We start from the raw sequence: 19,782 nt of genomic DNA on the forward strand, positions 1-19,782 counted from the left end.
GTCTTATTATGCCCTTTTACAAAGTCTTGATTTTGTTTTTTGGGTGGACTAGAATATGTTCTCTTTCGAACAGTCAGTCGTATTGCGTCTGCTAGACGCGATGGGGAAACTCCTTTTCTTCGATTACTGAAGTCTTTTATAAAATCACGCAGTGCTACGCACAGCCGTAACAGTGCAGTGATCTGCACACAAGCTTATTGGCTGGTCAGTGGGAACTGCACAAACCTATGGCGGAGTGGCAGAGCCCGCAAGAAGGGACGGGGCATTTGCCAATAAAAGCAGCTTATTTTGCCATAGGATTCAGATTTAATCTCCTTCAGCGACAAACACACTTCGTTGATTTTTCGAAGAAGTCTTCTCGCCGACGAAACAGCTAGGCCAGGCAGCGGAACGAGTGTCTTCTGCAATCAGCTGAACAACAATAAGCTGAACAGCGATCAGCGCACACTCTGTCCAGCTGACTCAGCCCGCTGCAGCTGATTTCACCATCACAAAAAAAAAAAAAAAGCATAATAGAACCCCTTTAAAGCTACACTGTGTAATTTTTTAAGTTGATTCTTAGCAAAAAACACTTTGTTCTTTCAAAATTATATGTGCTCATTTATGTGTAATTACTTCCACCAACTAATCAAGTATTCACGTAAGCATAGAATCTGTCATTCAGAATACATACGAGCGAGTCGCTCGAATGGCAGCAGCCATGTTGCGCCTCCATCTTGAAAATACATTAGCCAAAGAGGGACATACCTGGAAATTCAAGCTTCGCCTTTCGCGCTTTTACACTCAGTGGCACCGTGACAAATGCAAGGGGGAGATTACTCACGACTGGAATAATACGGCCACCGTAGGAGTTAAAACGTCATCGGAATGGGAGGGGCTAGACAGTAATATTCAGTTGGTAGTCATATACAATTTCACCGCTAGATGGGAGAAAATCTTACACAGTGTAGCTTTAATGTCCTTCATGTTTACTTCCTTATGACAGTGTGCTGCATGTCTTTTTATCGTTCTTTAGAAAAGAAGTTCAGAAACACGGTTTTAATGTATTTTTTTATCAATGAATATATAGGGCAAAAAATACGGTCATGTTGTTGACATTTAAAGGTACAATATGTAAGATTTTTGTAATAAAATATCCAAAAATCCAAAAATATATTTTCTGCAGTTGTGTACTTACAATATCCCAAAAGTTCCCAAAGATTTTTAATTTCAGAGAAATTCCAATTTTAAATAATGGTTTGTCCCTGGTCATTGTCGCCTGTCAATGATGTAATATCTGCGTTATCCCTGGTTTCCGCTTGTAGTGCCATTGTAACCATGGCGACAGACGTGGACAACTGCATTACGTCTAGTGGCACGCTTACGCTGTTGTTGTTTCAATCAAACATTACGGACCATGGCAAGCAGACTTTGGGACAAAAGGAGAAATAAAACGAGGATCAATATCGGCGTGGCGTTTTCGTGATGCCGAGAGCTCCACGTCCGCGACTAACTTCGACTTGACAGAGACGCCGCTCTTGCATGTACTTTATTAGACAGGTGAGCAAATGTACATAAAACAAATCAATTTTATATAGCTCAACATGATGAAAAGTTAGAATATGATCAGTATGTTATTCTAATGTTGATCTAGCTTACTGCTAATCTCATACAGCCAACAAACGAACACATAGAATAACATTATAACTTTCAACACACTCAAATGCAGTTTAGTATGATAGTGTAGACCAAGTGAAACATTACCTCACACGTTTAATTCGTCAAATAAACTGACCTGTGTGAGTAGTAATTCAGCACTTGCGTGTAGGTCGGTAGAATGAAATGTCCTTATGCTTCATACGCCCTGCTTGATACCACAATCATGTTAAAAAAACATGAAGGTTTCACTCATCCATAAAATTATTAGATCCATCGGCATGATGACAAGTTCCATAATTCCGCTTATGCGTCATCAACCTTCGCCTTTGTTATTGTAAGAGGTTAGCGACCCCTAGTGGCGAAATTTTTTACATATTGTAGCTTTAACTCTTTCCCTGCCAGTGTTTTTTTTGTTTTGTTTTTTGTTTTTAAAGTTTGCCAGCCTTGTCACCTTTTTTGATCATTTTCAAAAAATGTAATGCAATATTTAGTTGTATGAATATCTGAACATGCAATATATCAAAAGAAAGAACAGAGTCTCTGCTTTTAAACAACAACAACAACAACAGCAAAAAACTTTTACTCTAGCTTCATGCATTCTTTTTTATCAACACTGTGGGTAAGTTTCATAAAAATCCAATATTTTAAACAAAAAGCTGAGGGAAAAAAAAGCTTTCTGGAAAGCCAGAAAATTCCATCAATGGAGGGGGCAGAGTTAAGTTAAAAGTTGCTCAATGTAAGATATTGTGCTGTTCGAGAATATTATTTCTGTGCTTTTTATGAGCAGAATCACAAGCATTTTACTGAAACAGTGCACAGTAATCATGAGATACTCTGTCTAGTCAAGTCAAGTCACATTTATTTATATAGCGCTTTTTACAATACAGATTGTGTCAAAGCAGCTTTACAGAGATAATAGGAAAATAATGCAACAAAGTTTGTTTCCAGAAGAAAATAGTGTTCCAGTCCAGTAAGCTCAGTGATGTTTCATTTAAGTTATCAATTTAGTTAATTTATATATATATAGCCACTCTGGAGAAAACCGTGATGTCGTCGTCCAGCTCAGTTCAGTTCTCATTTAATGGTGTCAATGCAGGGAGATCAATAATTATTGTTGAATATTAAATTAAATGTTACATTTTCTATAGGCTGCTATGAAAGCGGTGGTTGCCACAAGCCGCATGCACGAGAGCTCACGGCGGCGGACGGACAGCTGCGAGATGCCCAACACAGAAAATACCTCATGCCAGAGCAGCATACAGAAGGAAAACACTTTGGATTCTCAAAGGGAGCCCATTCCCATTAAAGAGGGATTTAAGCAGGTTGAGGATGGAGCTCAGAGTCCCTCAAGTACCCCACTCCACCCTACCCATAAATCTAAATCTTCTGCCCTATCTGGGCCCATGCCCACTCGCCCACCCCTGATAGCAGACGGACACAGGCAGACCTCTGTTATACCGAAGGCTCCGGTGGTGCGGCCCAGGATGCCCAAGAAGAGCTGCTCAGTGGATCTTGGAGGCAAATATGAGCCTTTGCCAGTAAGCACCACCCCACCCAGTCCCAAGAACCTCAGTAATGGTTTCTCCATGGGTGTTGAGACAGGTGGCAGTACGGCAGAATGTCAGTAGACTGGATGATCTAAATAGTATGATTCTTACAGAAGACGGAGAGCCTAGTGCAAGGAAGAGAGCAGGAGAGATGATGCTATAAAAATACACTGAGAATTCCTTTTTTCCCCTCTTCCATTTTTTGCCATGAGATATTTTGATACAGGATTGACACTTGATGAGCTATCTGTTTCTTAAAGCTCTTTATATTGAGGCATGTGGCTTTCATGACAATTTTAAGTTGGCGGCACAGCGAACATTGTTGTTCTCTTTGCAACAAGCATCGTGAATAAGATTGTCTCTCATCTGGGCTGAAATTAATTTTTCTCTTTTGCTTTCATATGTTCATGCAATCTTATTCTATCTCTAAAGGTAGTGAGGATCATGTATCTGTGATGTTATGATATTTGTTTAGGAATGACTGATAAATGACTGAACCCAGTATATGTTTTTTGCCCCATTTTAATTCACCGATTTTGTATTAGCAAACTGCAAAAATGCTTGAAATGATTTCTAAAAGCTCAGACTAAAGGAAGGATATGACATCATGCCACATTCAAGGATAATGTTTTCCCCAGCTCTTCTTTGGCAGTTTATCTTCCATCAAATCTAATTGATGTCATTCAGGGTTACCAAACTGATGTCAAATTCCCTACTTTTCTGTAGTCATGACGAAATACAACATCCCGCTTCAACATCTGGGAAAGTTTTAGGGAAAAACACACCTAAACTGCCACTGTACTACAAATCTTCTCTATGAGGTGGAATTAACACAACTACTATGCTTCAGCCAGAATGTCTACCTCTTCTACTGTACAGGCACTTCCAGCTTCTCAAATAGTACATTCTGTATTATTCTACTCTTAGCATGGAAGAAGATAAATTTAGCATGGAAGCTAAATTTATCTGCCTCTATGAACATGTAACAGCATCACAAAATATTTCAATATATAATATAGCTGCTTGTCATTCTACTTTATTTTGATCTTTGCCAAAAAAAGAAAGAATGCTTTGTACATGCTGCTGACATAAACAGTAGCCTGATCACTGGAACATTATGGCTATGTATGAATAGTAATACTTTGCAGTTAAGATTAATCATTTAATAATGTGTGTTCAATTGCAAGACAGTGTAGATGCTCTTTATATTTGAGCAGGAGTTTCAATGTTTCCAAGATTAATAAATTGAAGTGAGTGTATGCTTTTTTGGTATAGCTCATTTATGCATTGACATTGTGACATTATGACATTGACAGTTATTAGTACACATTGACCAATTATTGAAGCAGCAGTGGAATATTCTATCAGTTGTCTACTTTAATAAGGAGTCTAAGAAAGAGTATTTATTGTCCTCCGTATTTTATAGTATATTATTATAATATATAATATCATATTAGTCCCTAATTGTAAGAGGGAAATGTAAAGACCCTAAAACGGATGTTAGAACTTCTGAGTGTCAATTTTTTTTTAAATATTAATTTATGTCAGATTCTCATAGTCAAATTGATTACAACAAACGAACAACAGTTACAACACACAAAAAAAAAACAATTACAACATAAAAAATAATAATACATAGCCTAAGTAAATAAGTACTTAAATTAAGAAAAACTAGATGTACCACATGGCGGTACAAAATATGACCGCCGCTCAGGCCTGCACTGGCTTTCCACAAAAATAAATGACGTGGAGCAATTTGGCTGTATTGCGTGTTTATGTATATAAGTTGTATATTTTAAAAGACCATTCCATTCCATATCCATTTTATCATGGATAATTTAGAGTTTTGTAATTATTTGCTATTACTATTTAAGTTTTATATCAAAAGTCATTAGTTTAGACACTTAACATCCGTAATGTGAAAATGTCACATTCATAACAGTGGTTTTCCCTACATAATGTATTATAAAAATGAGTTTCAAAAACACACTTATTGTGTTCAAGCAAGTCTTTTTCATGCTACATTGGTAACAACAAACTAGCCTGGTAATACCAAACTCTGCTACTTCGCTTTGCTTCGTAGACAGAGTCTGGAATGGCATAATAGAGAAGTGTTTTCTCTCTCGCGGGGGGCGCTTGTCTGAAGTTTAAAATCATTGGTTACCCGTAAGCCAATCACATAACGTTTGGTTATGGCGTGTGTTATGCGCATGCTCAGCCGCATCTAACTTCCACTGTAAACACATATGATGCGAAAACAAAACCATCGAGCGAAATACCGGAGTGAACATGGCTGTGCGCGACTTTTGCAAATTATGTGAAGTAAAAATCAACGCATCCACGGTACAATCAGCGTCTACGTCACGGCTCTCAGCCCGCCCTCTGTTCGTTGATTGGCCCGGCTGGAGGCAAACGGAAAGCTATTACGCTGTATCAGACTGACTACAGAAGCGAAATGAAATTGAGCGGAAGTAAGAAGTCTGACGTAGTCAGGCTAACAACAAACAGCTTTTTAAACAAAACAAAAACAAAATTAAACTCATTCCCACTGTACCTAGTAGAACACTAGTAGAACCTAGTAGTAACACATTGAAATTAATGGGATTTTATGGATTTAGGTGAAGAAAGTGTACACATAATACATTTTGGTCTGTACCATGAAGAGAAAACTGATTCAACTATATAAACTATATATTTTCTGAAAGCGTAGACTCTCAGGATGTGATCTAACATGGCATGAAACATGTCCCACCCACCTCATTAGTATACTGCCCAAGCATAACACATTGGGTATTGGTAAATCGGGTATATGGCTGATACCTAAAAAAAGTAGTAGTATGTGCATGTCTGTCTGTGTGTGTGTATGTGTGTGTGTTTGTGTATGTGTGTGTCTGTGTGTGTGTGTGTCTGTGCGTGTATGTATGTGTGCGTACATGTGTGTGCGCGTGTGTTTGTGTGTGTGTGTCTGTGCGTGTGGATGTCAGTGTGTGTGCATGCTTGCGTTTGTTTGTATTCCTGCATGTGTGTGTGTGTGTGACAGTATCATCCTAAACCAGCAACCCTTCGCTCAACAGCACCATCTACAGGCTGATGAGTCACTAAATGTGCACATAAATGAATTTATTTTATACCCCCCCATGGATGAAATTCTACGAAACTTAGCATACCCCCTGAGGATGTCAAGTTAATCATACACATGAAATATGGTGCAGTTCTGAACATCTCAACTGAAGATAGGGGCGATTAAAGCAGAATAATATTGCATTTTCATTTTTTATGGGAAGGGGCGCAAATCACTAATGAGTGATTATGGGCTAGGTTGATGTGGGCCCTTAAGACCAACATACCATAAAAATGTCTTCATCCTCGGTGCCACGGTTCAGGTAGTTATTTAGGAAAAACTGCATTTTTGGGGTTTGGGGGGGCCCAGCGCGGGGGGGAGTGGCCCCCGGGGACCAAACTAAATTTTTCCGTAAAAGTCTAGTGGGGCTACATGCCCACCAAATTTCATGTTCCCCGGTGTTTCGGTGTCCCTGGTATCGTTGACGAAAAATTCAGTAGATGAAAAAAAAAAAAAAAAAACTTTGACAATCGATTATGGGCTAGGTTGATGTGGGCCCTTAAGACCAATATACCATAAAAATTTCTTCATCCTCGGTGCCACGGTTCAGGTAGTTATTTAGGAAAAACTGCATTTTTGGGGTTTTGGGGGGCCCAGCGTGGGGGGGGGAGTGGCCCCCGGGGACCAAACGAAATTTTTCCGTAAAAGTCTAGTGGGGCCACATGCCTACCAAATTTCATGTTCCCCGGTGTTTCGGTGTCCCTGGTATCGTTGACGAAAAATTCAGTAGATGACGAAAAAAAAACAAAAAAAAACCTTTGACAATCCCTATATGACCGCTTTCGCTAGCTATGCTAGCGGCGGTCATAATAAATCATATAAAGTACTTAAATTACAGTTACGTCAGTACAGTATCTGAAATTGATTACACTGTTGCATGATTTTAATTGTTTATAGTTAAGAGGGTCATTGTAAAGGGGGTGAGGATTACACTGTTGCATGATTTTAATTGTTTATAGAACTATGAAGGTAGTTGTAAAGGGGGTGGGATACAGACAGATGTGTTTAAAACTACATTTCATGCTAAATTAATTTATAAAACCCGTGTTATAATATTTTGACAAACATAATAGATTGCTGAAAAAAAAACAAAAAAACAACAACAACAACAATAACATGGCAATGCTTTGATAGATCGTGTGATGTTTTGATGAAGGTGTGTGTGTTTTGAGCTTAGAGTTAGAATAGATGGGGTGACTCCGCAGCATCTCTTCCTCCCGGCAGGAGGAGTGGCTTCACTTCCGCTTGAATGCGACACATCCGAGCGAACCCCCGTCTTCGGTTGAGATCCGCGCGTGCGAAGTAGGTAGAGCAGATCTCCGCTTTGTTGCCTACAAATTTTGTGACTCGCTCTGCTACAACAACGGTCGAGGACGAAGGACACCAAGGTATTTTTTTGTGCTGAAAATTATGCCATTCCTGTTATAATCTGTGAACATTTATTTTCTTTAAATATGCGGACAGCACACGCTCACAAACGCACATGAGCGTTCGGTGATAGCTTTGATGATGGTAGCAGGCCTAAAAAGAGTGGCCTGAAGCGATAAAAGTACAATTATAACTTGCAAAACGAATTTAGGTAATCAAGTAACAAATATATGTGTGGATAATGGTATTATTAGAATGTTGTTACTTATGTATTTATTTGTAACGATCCGTGCTGTCCATGCAGCTTAGCCTAGTTTGCAGCTTAGCCTAGCATACATGCAAATTAGCTCCTCTTCATTGTTACGTTTGTTGGGGATAGAAATCGACGAATAGACGTTTAATTCGGTACAAATGGTGGACTTGAGTGATTTTTGTCCGTAAGCATATAGAAATGTTCTGAATATAGTGATGTGTGGGTTGTTATAAATTAATGTTTGCCATGGCGCTGTATATGGCGTGTTCTTCACGGTTTCTTACTATTTCTCTTTCAGACTAAAATTTTGAAGCTGTAAAGTGTCTACATGGCCGTCAGAAGAGGACACATAAGGTATTTAAAAGTGAGTATTTATTTATAATCTTCTTGTACTGTTTCTTCAAGGAAATGTGAGTTACCATATAACAATTCGACACCAATACTATCGATCTATGAAGATTATTTATGTTGCCCATTGAGCAATGTTTGTGTTGATTACTTATTTTATTCTTTATTTATTTGATCGATTATTGGGACGAATTTTACTGATGAATCAAGATGAATAAAACATTCGACCGGAAAACATAAAATTTAATTGATAGTTTGAAGGACCGACATCATGTCTGAAACTGTGATTGTTAAAAGCATGAGAGATGCTCCAATTAAACGTGTCATGCACGCAACGTGGATAACTTACCACAGGTAAAAATGTCAGCTGTATGAATGCACTTCACCATGACCAAAAATGAAGAACTTTACTGGGACTGGTTTAATTTATCACTAGCTAAAACAATCCCATGAACTGTATACAGCAAGTACTGAATTACTGAAACGTTATTTTACATTTTTTGGTTGAATATTTGTTGTTGTTTGTTTAGGGAAAATCATTTTGTTGCATCAATAAATGTCTTGAGTCATATTATTAGATTCAACTACTTTGGTATTTTACATACTACAAGTATAAAGCCCAGGAATTGTAGTTAGCATCTAACCAAAACCTGAAAATAGCAGTATATTGCATAGTGTTATTAGGTCCATATTTATATCATGTTGCAACTGATTTGTTGCTGCAGGTTTGTGAGGTTCAGAACCAGGGTAATGACAGAGACTCACACAAGGGTGCCAGCTCAGTAAAGGTAAAAATTGGCCATTATTTCTGTCTGTAGACAAATGCTGGATATTATTGATAATTGTGCTTGCTCTTTTTAAGTTTAAGTGTGCCAATGTAAATTGGATGATTTGGAAACAATGCATGTTCTTCTGTGAAGCAGGAAGTATACGATATGCCGAACGGTTACGAGGACCACATGGGCGATGAGCCAAGTGATGCTAAAACCAACCTGATTGTCAACTACCTGCCCCAGAACATGAGTCAGGAGGAGCTCCGCAGTCTCTTCAGCAGCATTGGCGAGGTGGAGTCGGCCAAACTCATAAGAGACAAGATGGCAGGTATGTCTCACTGAGCTCAACACAAGTCTGTGGCTTTCTCTTCTGTGATATCTGTATGTGTAGACAAAGGCAGTTTTCTTTATTTTTCTTCTTTTTTTGCATACGTTCTTGTTTTTTTTTTTTTTTGAGGAATATTTTATTTTCATAGTTAAGTTCTATAGGGAATGATTTTCAGTATTTAAGAACTGTTGATATTAAAACAGATCTTTGAGCAGTTTATTGAAGCTTGGGTCATGGTTTGTGGCAGAATTTCACGGTCTACTGTGGTATCTTTTATGCTCTAAAACATTTTGCTCAAATTTGAATTTGTTTTTTCCTCTATTTGAAAAGGATTTACTCATTATTCATTGTGGTACTGGCCAGATTCAATTTCTTTTAGCTTTTGGTTGGACTTGGTGTCACCCCAATGTGTTGAGTCAAGCACATTTGTTTTTTCTGTAAAGGTTTTTTTTTTTTTTTTTTTTGTGAGACTGCAAAAAGCTCAACTCATTTGACATTTTTTAAAACTTCTCAGTTCTTTTAATGCTGTGGGCATCCTGTCTTGTGTGCATATTTTTTTTGGTTGTTTTTGTTTTCCTATTGTTTGAGGACAATTATCAATTTCCAGTTGAAGTTGTGGAGAACCTGGAGTAGCCAAATGATGTCGGTGTGGTGCCATGTTCATGCATCTTTGCCATTAGCTTTTATTTTTATTTCCTGCCCACAGCATCTCACTATCTGTGGATTTTATTATACTTGATGTATAGTTGACGTGTTGAATGTATACATTCTGTATTTTATTTACTTGAAAATGTTTATAAATGCCTACTAATTTTTTTTTTTTTTTTTTTTTTTTAAGGAGGTGTGAAGGAAGGTATTTGTTTATTCTTAGAAACTATTCTATAGTTGATATTTGACTTTTATTTCTGTATCCTAACCATTTCCTTGTCTGATGTCAAATTTGAAATGTTTTTGATGAACATGTAACCTTTTCTTTCACAATTGTCATTCACAAGATTAGCTTGTATTATGTTTCTTTTGTCCAGAAAGAATAGTCTGCAGGATGTGGACGAACGTTTGTTATTTTTATTTTGTTTTTTTTTTTCCCTTTTGTTTTCTCTAGGCCACAGTTTAGGGTACGGATTTGTTAACTATGTTAACCCTAGTGATGCAGAAAGGGCAATCAATACACTCAATGGCCTGAGACTACAGTCTAAAACTATCAAGGTAACGTGCTAAGAGGTGTTTTTGTATCATGTTACATTATAGATGCCATGTTAAACTAGACTAAAAGCAGTAAAGGACAACGTTCGAGTCCTGCTTGCTTTCTGTAAGGAATTATTATTGGGGTTTTTTATTTTTATTTTTTTATTCATGTTTCAACTATTGTTCTTTTTCCCCCTAATTTTTAGCTTTGTTTCTTTTTCTTGAAATTTGAAGCCTCTAGACTTTGGCCCTTATCTGTATGATTGGCTGTCTAAGCATGGTTTAAATTCGGTACAGAATTATACTGAAGTCAGTGACCTTTTTCATTTTAAAGTTTATTTACGATCAATCGCTACTTTCAGTTTTATTGTAAGGTTGTGGTGTAGAAATGGAGAGGTAAAATTAAGTCAATTTCTTGAGTATGAGATTGTGCCGAACAGAAGCCCTGCGTTGAAGTCCCAGTTTTATTTTATTTTACTTTGAGCATTGTAGTTTAATTCAAACTGAAAGTTGTCTTTTTTGTGTGTGTTGGAAGCATGGGCTACAAAAACTGTTTAATATCTATGAACTTCAGAATTTTATTGTAGTCTTTTCTTTATTTATTTTTTTTGCTTTATTTTTTTTTGTTGCTTTTTTTTTCTTACTTTTTTTTTTCTTTTTCATTTGTAAAAGTCTAATGTGAGGTTCTGCTTTGGCTGTACAATGGAACTACGTTGTTCCATTAGTAATGGGAACAAATATGATGGCTTATTTTAATTTATTTTTATAATGCATCCAAGAAGAAGGGGCCTTTGATGTGATTTCTCCATTAAATCAGGTCTCATATGCCCGGCCGAGCTCTGACAGCATCAAAGATGCCAACCTTTACATTAGTGGTTTACCCAAGACCATGACACAGAAGGATGTAGAGGACATGTTTACCCAGTATGGGCGTATCATAAACTCCCGTGTACTGGTCGATCAGGCCTCAGGTAATGATTTCTGTCCTTCATTCTGCAATGTATCATCTTAAATGTAGCCTGGGTCTCAACTATTTTGGGGTTTCTTACCTGCATCAGGTCTGTCACGTGGCGTTGCATTCATTCGTTTTGATAAGAGGTCTGAAGCGGAGGAAGCCATCAAAGATCTTAATGGATCCAAACCAGCTGGTGCCTCTGAACCAATCACAGTGAAATTTGCTGCCAATCCAAACCAGACCAAGAATTCCCAGCTACTTTCTCAGCTCTACAACACTCAGTCCCGTCGGTTCGGAGGACCTGTTCACCACCAGGCACAGCGCTTCAGGTGAGAAAGCAGAATACTTCAGGAAATATTTTAATATTGTCCTTCATTCTGAAGATTTTCCTTCAATATTGTCCTTCATTCTATGTTGTATTTTTTGCGTCGGATGTTCTTGATACTTGGCTGTTTGTGAGAAAAGCTTTTAGCTGTCCTAGAGTTGCTCTCTTGATTAATCTCTTGCTTTCACAGGTTTTCACCCATGAGTGTTGACCATATGAGTGGCGTCTCCGGTATGAATGTGGCAGGCAGCTCTTCCTCTGGATGGTGTATCTTCATCTATAATTTGGGTCAAGATGCAGACGAAGGCATCCTGTGGCAAATGTTTGGTCCGTTCGGTGCTGTCACCAACGTCAAGGTCATCCGTGACTTTAACACCAACAAATGCAAAGGGTTTGGGTTTGTTACCATGCCAAATTACGAGGAAGCAGCAATGGCCATTGCCAGCCTGAATGGATACCGCCTGGGAGACAAAGTTCTACAAGTGTCGTTCAAATCCAGCAAGTCTCACAAGTAAAGGGACTTTTTTTTTTCTTTTTTTTGGTCACAAGAACCTGAAAGCTAATTGAGGTTTCAGTTATTGTTGACTACATAAACATACTTGTACATCTATGTTTGGGGTGAAATAAATTTGTGTTAGTGTTTTACTGTGGGGTTAAGCAAAAGCTAGAATTTTGAAAAAGTGATTTGTCCCTAATGCCTGGCATTTGTGAAACCCTGGACAATTTAAGTCACAGATATATCGGAGGATCCTTTTTTGTTTGTGCACACTTTTGGGATACCTTAAAGATTTCATGGCATTATTGCTCTTTTCCTTCTAACACCTCTTCCCTTAATCACAATGGACTTGTTGGTCCCATTTTCTTTATATTATAATGTGAAGACTTTTAGCTTTTTTGTCATTACAAACTACACATTCTCACCTCTTCTAGATCTTTGTAAATAGGCCACCTATTCAGTGCTCCAGCTCACCCATCTGTAAGGTAAAAGAACATTGGAAGGACCAAAGAACTTGGAGTGTAAAGCATATGCCTTTAAATGTTTTAGTTTTCATGGTTGGAAGTTAAAAACCGAAACCGCAAGTATTGTCATCTATGATGTCGTGCTTTTTTTTTTTTCTCTCTTCATTGCAGTTTGCTTTTTTTATCGCAGGGTATTGTTTCATATTAAAATTTGTATTGCATTTAACAGCGCATTTCTTTTTTTTTTTTTTTTTTTTTTTTATTTGGAAGGTGGTTAGGAGCAGTTTTAAAATTTGATTTTACATGTTTTTTGTTTAGTTTTTTTTTAACCAGCATTTGAATTCACTCCCCACTTTGTAAGGTCTTGGAAGTTTTTGGATAAATGGATTGAGTCTGGTAGGAGCAGAGTTGTTAGGCACATGGCTACAGGTTGTTGATACATATTTGGTTAGATCAATGTTCACTTACACATTTGCTTGCAGAATTAACATAAATCCATTTTAATGTAGTGTTTTACTCTGTACTTAGTCAATCTCTAAATGCAGCTTTGTACATTTTAATGTGAAATTTGGATGTGCTTTGAGACCTTGTCAAAAGTCATGTAAAGGCCACACAAAGGTGAAGAATTGTATTTAATTGTTCTCAAGATATCAGTACTAATACACATCCGATTGCAGACCAGCACTATATTTGTGTGCATGTTCATTTATGACAATAGGTTTGACATCAGTAATTGTACACATCATGCTTTGGGTCATTATTGATAATGTGACCTAAAGTCCTGTAGCATGATGTTCCATGTATATCATTCAAATAAATACCATTGTTTTGTCATAATTTATTATTATTATTATTATTACCAGCAATGCAGGTTTGAGAGGTGGCGCCCTGCCAAATCTCGTGAAAATCATGACTATATCATGATCATGAGAATATCAACTTGCATAAGTAACTATGGTGATGAGCACTGATAAAAGCCAAACCACATTCATGGTGCCAAACTACTATTAGTTTTGTATTTAATAAGTGATGTATAATTGTTAAGGAAGGCTGGAAGTGAAAGATGCCTTTCTTTTATAGGTAAAATGGGCCAAAAAAGAGATTTATCTCGCACTGAAAAGTCAAACATTATTAAATGCTCATGAGAAGGATGCAATACTAGAAACTTGTAAAATTGCAAAACTAAGGCATGGCCAATGGACAGCAAAACGCTCATCGGTTCAGCAGGGTCATACAAAAACAGACCAAAAAGAAAAGGCATATTAACTGCAAAAAAACAATTAAGGTTGAGAAATTAGGTGTGAAACTATCAGGAACCTTAAGTCTTAACCATTTTATAGAACTGCAATAGCCTGGGTGCCAGCCCGAACCCCGCCCACAACATTTTTTGGTCGGGAAGTTCGGTCTGGACTCGATCCATTGAGGAGTAATTATGCTCGGCTCCTAGAAGGCCGAGCCAATCAAATTGCCAGGGCGGGCTTTAATCGATGATGGACAGATGGTCTGCGGTTACGTCACCAAAGAGCGCTTGATTTGAATTAGTTTACAACAAAGACGACTGCAGCTGGATAATTGAGATTTCACGAGTTCACATTTACAAATAAGTCAGATAGAATAAATGCGTAGGCTATATGAGATGTCATGAGTTCACACAAATAAATAAGATAGAATAAATGCGTATATGACGTGCTGTCCGAGAGGGCTGTGGGCTCGGTAGCCATACTCCCCCCGTGTTCCTGGTTGTGAGAGAACAAGACAAGAGTGAGGATTCGGGGTGGTGGAGGGACCGAGGGATGCTGAAAAACTGTCAAGGAGTGTTAGGTAAGTTGACAGAGTGAATATGCTTCCGCGGTAACGTTAGACATGGTATTGTTTGATGACAAGTTGATATTGGATTGAGTACGTGCTCCTCCCGAACTTTGTTTATGAAACATCATGTGTAGATTCCGCCATCGCGTCTGTTATAGAAGATATCGACAGCGCATTCATTTTAAAAGAGGAACAGAGAGCCGCGCCCGCGACATTTTGTTGGTTGAAAATATGAATGAAGGACATGCGTCATTTACTCCGTTGCTCTGATTGGTTGTAGGTCTATCCAATTGAGTGCAGAGGTTTTTTTTTTCCTAGTTCGGTTGAGACACGCCCCATAATCAAATCTCTATGGAGCGGTATCAGACTCACATTCTGACTAGAATATGAGTATGACGAAGTCAGGCTAGAACTGCAACCTACCTGCAGTCAACAAAAGTTCAAAATATCAGGACCTCAGAGACCTTGCCCACATATAAGAATCACAAGCTGAAGTGTTGTGAAATACTTGAAGACTGTTTATTTTTTATTTTTATAGGCTTTATAGACAGATAGGTTGAAGGACCAGCACGACATCCTCTCGTACCACTGTTTGAAGAATTTATCTTTCAGAATCTAGCAGTAAGTTTTGGGAGTTGAAAGGTCCATCTTGCTCATTGTTAGTAGCAGCTCACACCACGACTCCCTCACCACCACTGCTGTTGTCTGACTTGATCTGGTGCTGGTCCCTCAAGAGTCACTCTCAACAAATCTGTCTAAAAAGCCTTCAGGCAGATAGGTTGTGTTACATCCCTTTTTTCTCCAGGGGCAGCAGGGGAGTGACATTATTGAAAGGAAAGAAAGTGTATCCCCAAGAAATAAAGCGAAAACGAGAGAGAGTTGGTTCTGTCTGCAGTTCCAGCACTCACCACACACACACACAGGGTAACTCTTCAATATTTTTAATTATAAAAGTAAAGAATAAGGTTCATAACAGTAAAAATAACCCGCCAAAAATGCTTAAAGCTTCAGGAGGGTTTTAAAGCCAAAATAACAAACAAAAGGGTAAGCTACCCTTACGAAAAAGAAGTATGCTTCAAGTTAATTTTATTAAGTATATTTAAGTAATGTTCAAGTATATTTTTAAGTATACTTTATATTAATATCAATGTGTACTTGTAAGTGTACTATTGCAATACTGCTTGGGACTAAATTGGCCCACTTTTAGTATATAAAAGTATACGTTTAAGTGTACTATAAGTGTAACATTAGTAAACTTTAAGTACACAACTAGGTTTCTCATTTGTAATTGCATCTGTACTACAAGTGAACTCATAAGTATACTAGTAGTTTACTATTTTAATACAAGTAGTAATTTTTTTAGTTTATGAAAGTACACACTGAAGTGTACTCTCAGTAAGTACTAGTTTAGTAGTTAATACTGCAAGTATACTTGTAAGTTTTCTTTAAGTGAAAATAACATTATACTTATAGTTTACTATTTAGATATTATTTTTGCACTTTCAGTACACTACTATGTTCAAATGTATTCTTTTTTATACTTGAAAAATACCTTAACTGTACTTTAAGTCATTTTAAAAACAAATTTTTTATTTTATTAGCTTCATGCACCCTTTTTTCAACACTTGAATGTCGGTAAGTTTAATAAAGAAAGGCAACATTTTAAAGCAGGGCTATGCCGTTGGTTTCGGGAATTTCTTCGCTGTATTCTCGCTTTTTGCTCGCAGTTTTCTCTATAGAGCTCCCCCTACAACTTCGGAATAGATATTTGACAACACTGTTGAAAAACTCGTTGGCGACTCTCAGATACCAGAGGCTATAGATCAACTATAAGCAGATGGGGCATTCTTTAAAACGTCTTCTTCATTCGGGTTCGAACAGAGCGCAATTTTAGCAGATTTTTTTGCCGTAAAGCAATTAGTTACATCGCGAGACCTGATATCACGCCCGCCGGCCCAAAGTTGCAAGGGTGGTTTTTCGGCTCACAGGCGCTTGGGGGTGCGAGACGACCATCATTCAACCCGAAAAAAGTCATATAACTATTCTAATGACTCCGAAGCTGTTCGGTTAAGGTAAAAAAGTCACTTAGTTCACCTTTAAACTAAAAAGTTGAGAAAAACCTAATTTTTGTCAAAGACTACGCCTTGATCAGATTCAGAACGATGATTAGAACAGATGGAGTAGATCGAGTCCTACACTCCGAAAGCTTCATAGTCATTTTCTCTTCATGGATTCGACATTTCATTTGGTAACATTAAGCAGTTTTGATATACATGCTGTTTAATGTTTGATGATCACGTTATTTTACATTTGAGTGAGCAATCTTCTATCACTTATTTCAGCTGCTTCTTCTCCTGTGTTTTGATCCAGAGATTCTGTACAAGTAGAAGATGTGTCTGTCACAGTCACCTGTTAGTCACTGTCTGCACTACATGTCCCATCATCCTCTCTGGCTCACACCTGCACTCACTCCTCCATTACCCACACCTGCCAGCGATCATCATCACTCACCATGTTCAGCTGTTATCACCTTGTCTTCCTTATTCCTTCCTGTATTTAAGTTCCTCTCTGTTCTGTGTTCACTGTCAGTTATTGTTTGTGTTATGTGCACACTGTATCGCATTTTGGCTTATCACGGTTTGGAATAAATCCTCTTATTATTTGTATCATCGTTGTCTTCATTGTCCTTTGTGAACCAAATGTTACAGTGTCATAGCGCCCTACCGTAGAAGAGTGGATGGCTGGAAAATTCAGTCAGTGGTGGGGAAAAATAGAATTAGAGTAAATTCCTTTCCACTATCAGTGGACAAGCCTACACAAAAATTCAGATACGCAGAATTAGAGACATCTGTTTTATATCAATATTCTAATCAATATTTTCAAACAATGTAAGTTTCATAAGACTGTATATGAAAAACTATGTAAAAAAAGTATATTTAATAGGCTACTTGATCAAAAGAGTTAACACAACTACAAGCCAAGTATACTTTGAATACTTAATTATACTTTTAAGTATATCTCAATCAAAATATTGAGTACAAGTACAGGCCAAATATACTTGGACTTTTCTCTCAGTATAAGTCAAGTACACTTAAGTGTAATTTTAAGTATATTTCTGAGAAGTCTATAAAATGTAGACTGAAAGTATACTTTCTTAGTTTTAGTTTAAAAGAAGTGTACTGATAGAACATTTGAATAAACTTCTTTTTAATAAGGGTACCTGGGAGTAAGGCAGTCTAATTAAGCTATCGGAACAAATATAATCAAATAAACAACAAATCTCTTCTCTGACTACATTATATCCCAAAAATGGGTTAGTAAAAAAAAAAGTGGCACCCACCTCCCTACTGCATCAACAAGCAAAAATAATGGGCCACACCAAGTTTTCTGTCACTACAGCAGATCGCCGGTTACTGGTGTAACCTTGGTTCTATGAATAGTGGAAGACCGCCAGAGACGGTCGAACATGGTGGAAGGAGTCGCGTCTCGCGAGCCATATCGAGAATCTCGTATTGATTTGTCACCTGTGACCCTGACCGATGACGTGTTGGAAGCTATATCCGCTCCATTGCGGATCAGACGCGCTACGGTTAGACGGCGCACGCTCAGCTGCGACGACACAGCCTGTCAGTCTTTTGTTTGTTTGTTTTCCGTCGTGTTTTGTCATGTCTCCGTGTCCTTATGTTAAGCAGCTCAGGCAAAAAGCTTGACCTGGGCAGGATTATTGTTTTGACATTGTTAATCATATGGCTACTGGATAAATGCGAGGCTTTACGACCAGGAATCAGCGACTATGTTCCACTCACCTATGGCCGTGATGAGCTTCTCCAACTACGTTCCTCCTCGCACTGCCTCCAGAAGCCAAAAGTCAACCTACCACGCGAACTCCGACCAAGAAAACGGGGAAGGAGAGGTGGGGTACGTACCAGGCTGAGGAAACGTCCCTTCCGACCCCCACTCCCCACCATCGTTTTGGCAAACGTCCGCTCCCTCCGAAACAAAATGGATCTGCTGCATGCCAAGTGCCAGTTTGACAGGACCTTCAGGGATGCCTGTGTCATCGCCCTGACAGAAACCTGGCTGGACGGGACCATCACGGACTCTGAGGTCAGTCTTGATAATTTTACCATTCTGCGGGCTGACAGGACAAGCAAGTCCGGTAAAACTAAAGGTGGTGGTGTCTGCATCTTCGTTAATAAGCGATGGTGTGTTAACATCAAGACTCACCGCACAATCTGCACACCCGATGTAGAATTGTTGACTCTGTCTCTACGGCCTTTCTACCTCCCGAGGGAATTCCCGTGCGTGGTGATCAGCTGTGTTTATATCTCCCCAAATGCTAACACCCGGGTGGCAGCGGAGCTACTAGCAGAGGATGCTAGCTCTATGATGGCTAAGTATCCGGATGCTCTGCTCTTCATAATGGGTGATTTTAACAACTGTAGACTGGACTGTGTTATGCCATCTTTGCACCAGTATGTGGACATTCCCACGAGGAAGCACAACACCCTGGATTTATGTTATGGTAACATCTTTGATGCGTTTGGTGTCCAAGCACATCCTCCACTCGGCTACTCCGACCACAATGTTATTGTTTTGCTTCCGCATTACAAGTCGGAACTGAAACGCGCTAAACCCACCATCCATAACGCCGCAATCTGGTCGGAGGATGCAATTGCACAGCTGCAGGGATCTCTAGCGTGCACGGATTGGGATATTTTTCAAGGAGACTTGGAGCACAGGATTTTGGTAATCACAGATTACATAAAATTCTGCATATCATCCACTATACCCACAAGGACATTTAAGAAATACCCCAACTCCAATCCCTGGATCACATCACACATTAAAATTACAATGAAAGAAAGGCTCAAAGCCTTCCAGTGTGAGGACTGGAACACTGTCAACACACTAAACAGACAGATTAAAAATGACATAACCAAGGCCAAACTCAGGTATAAAGACAAGATTGAACAGGAGTTCAGCTGTATGAACACCAGACAGGCTTACCAGAAAATTAAAGTTCTTACTGGTCAAGCATCTAACACCGGGCACAGCATAACAACTAATCCTGCCACTTCTGCTGACTCTCTGAACTCTTTCTTTACACGCTTTGATACCGTTGACCACTCTGCTCTCTGTGATGAGCTGCTCAGTGCCTTGCCACTAGAC

The 19,782-nt window shown here is 38.5% G+C and overlaps 2 protein-coding genes across 13 annotated transcripts in view; both read left to right on the top strand.

Moving 5' to 3' along the window:
- LOC311282146 (calcium/calmodulin-dependent protein kinase type IV) overlaps positions 1 to 4,443 on the top strand; it is a 295,824-nt gene extending 291,381 nt beyond the window's left edge. For all 3 annotated transcript variants that reach the window (XM_084395757.1, XM_084395758.1, XM_084395759.1), the window contains one exon: positions 2,787 to 4,443. In XM_084395757.1, coding sequence (XP_084251883.1) covers positions 2,787 to 3,266 — 480 coding nt within the window. In that variant the 3' untranslated portion in view covers positions 3,267 to 4,443. The remainder of the gene's footprint in view (positions 1 to 2,786) is intronic.
- A 3,015-nt stretch (positions 4,444 to 7,458) lies between these two features.
- elavl1b (ELAV like RNA binding protein 1b) lies at positions 7,459 to 13,638 on the top strand. Of its 10 annotated transcripts, none has more exons than XM_084395760.1 (9): positions 7,523 to 7,694; positions 8,226 to 8,291; positions 9,001 to 9,063; positions 9,196 to 9,376; positions 10,215 to 10,229; positions 10,479 to 10,582; positions 11,379 to 11,532; positions 11,620 to 11,845; positions 12,032 to 13,638. In XM_084395760.1, exons 2-9 carry the CDS (start codon positions 8,256 to 8,258, stop codon positions 12,354 to 12,356), a joined length of 1,104 nt encoding a protein of 367 aa, XP_084251886.1. In that variant the 5' UTR covers positions 7,523 to 7,694; positions 8,226 to 8,255; the 3' UTR covers positions 12,357 to 13,638. The 10 variants fall into 10 exon arrangements, with proteins under 10 accessions (XP_084251890.1, XP_084251886.1, XP_084251888.1 ...); XM_084395762.1 differs by having other exon boundaries at positions 9,199 to 9,376; XM_084395767.1 differs by having other exon boundaries at positions 7,581 to 7,694; positions 8,226 to 8,281; positions 9,199 to 9,376.
- Positions 13,639 to 19,782: the final 6,144 nt, after the last annotated feature.

This window comes from Rutilus rutilus (genome assembly GCF_951802725.1).
Source record: "Rutilus rutilus genome assembly, chromosome: 22".
Lineage (NCBI taxonomy): Eukaryota > Metazoa > Chordata > Actinopteri > Cypriniformes > Leuciscidae > Rutilus > Rutilus rutilus.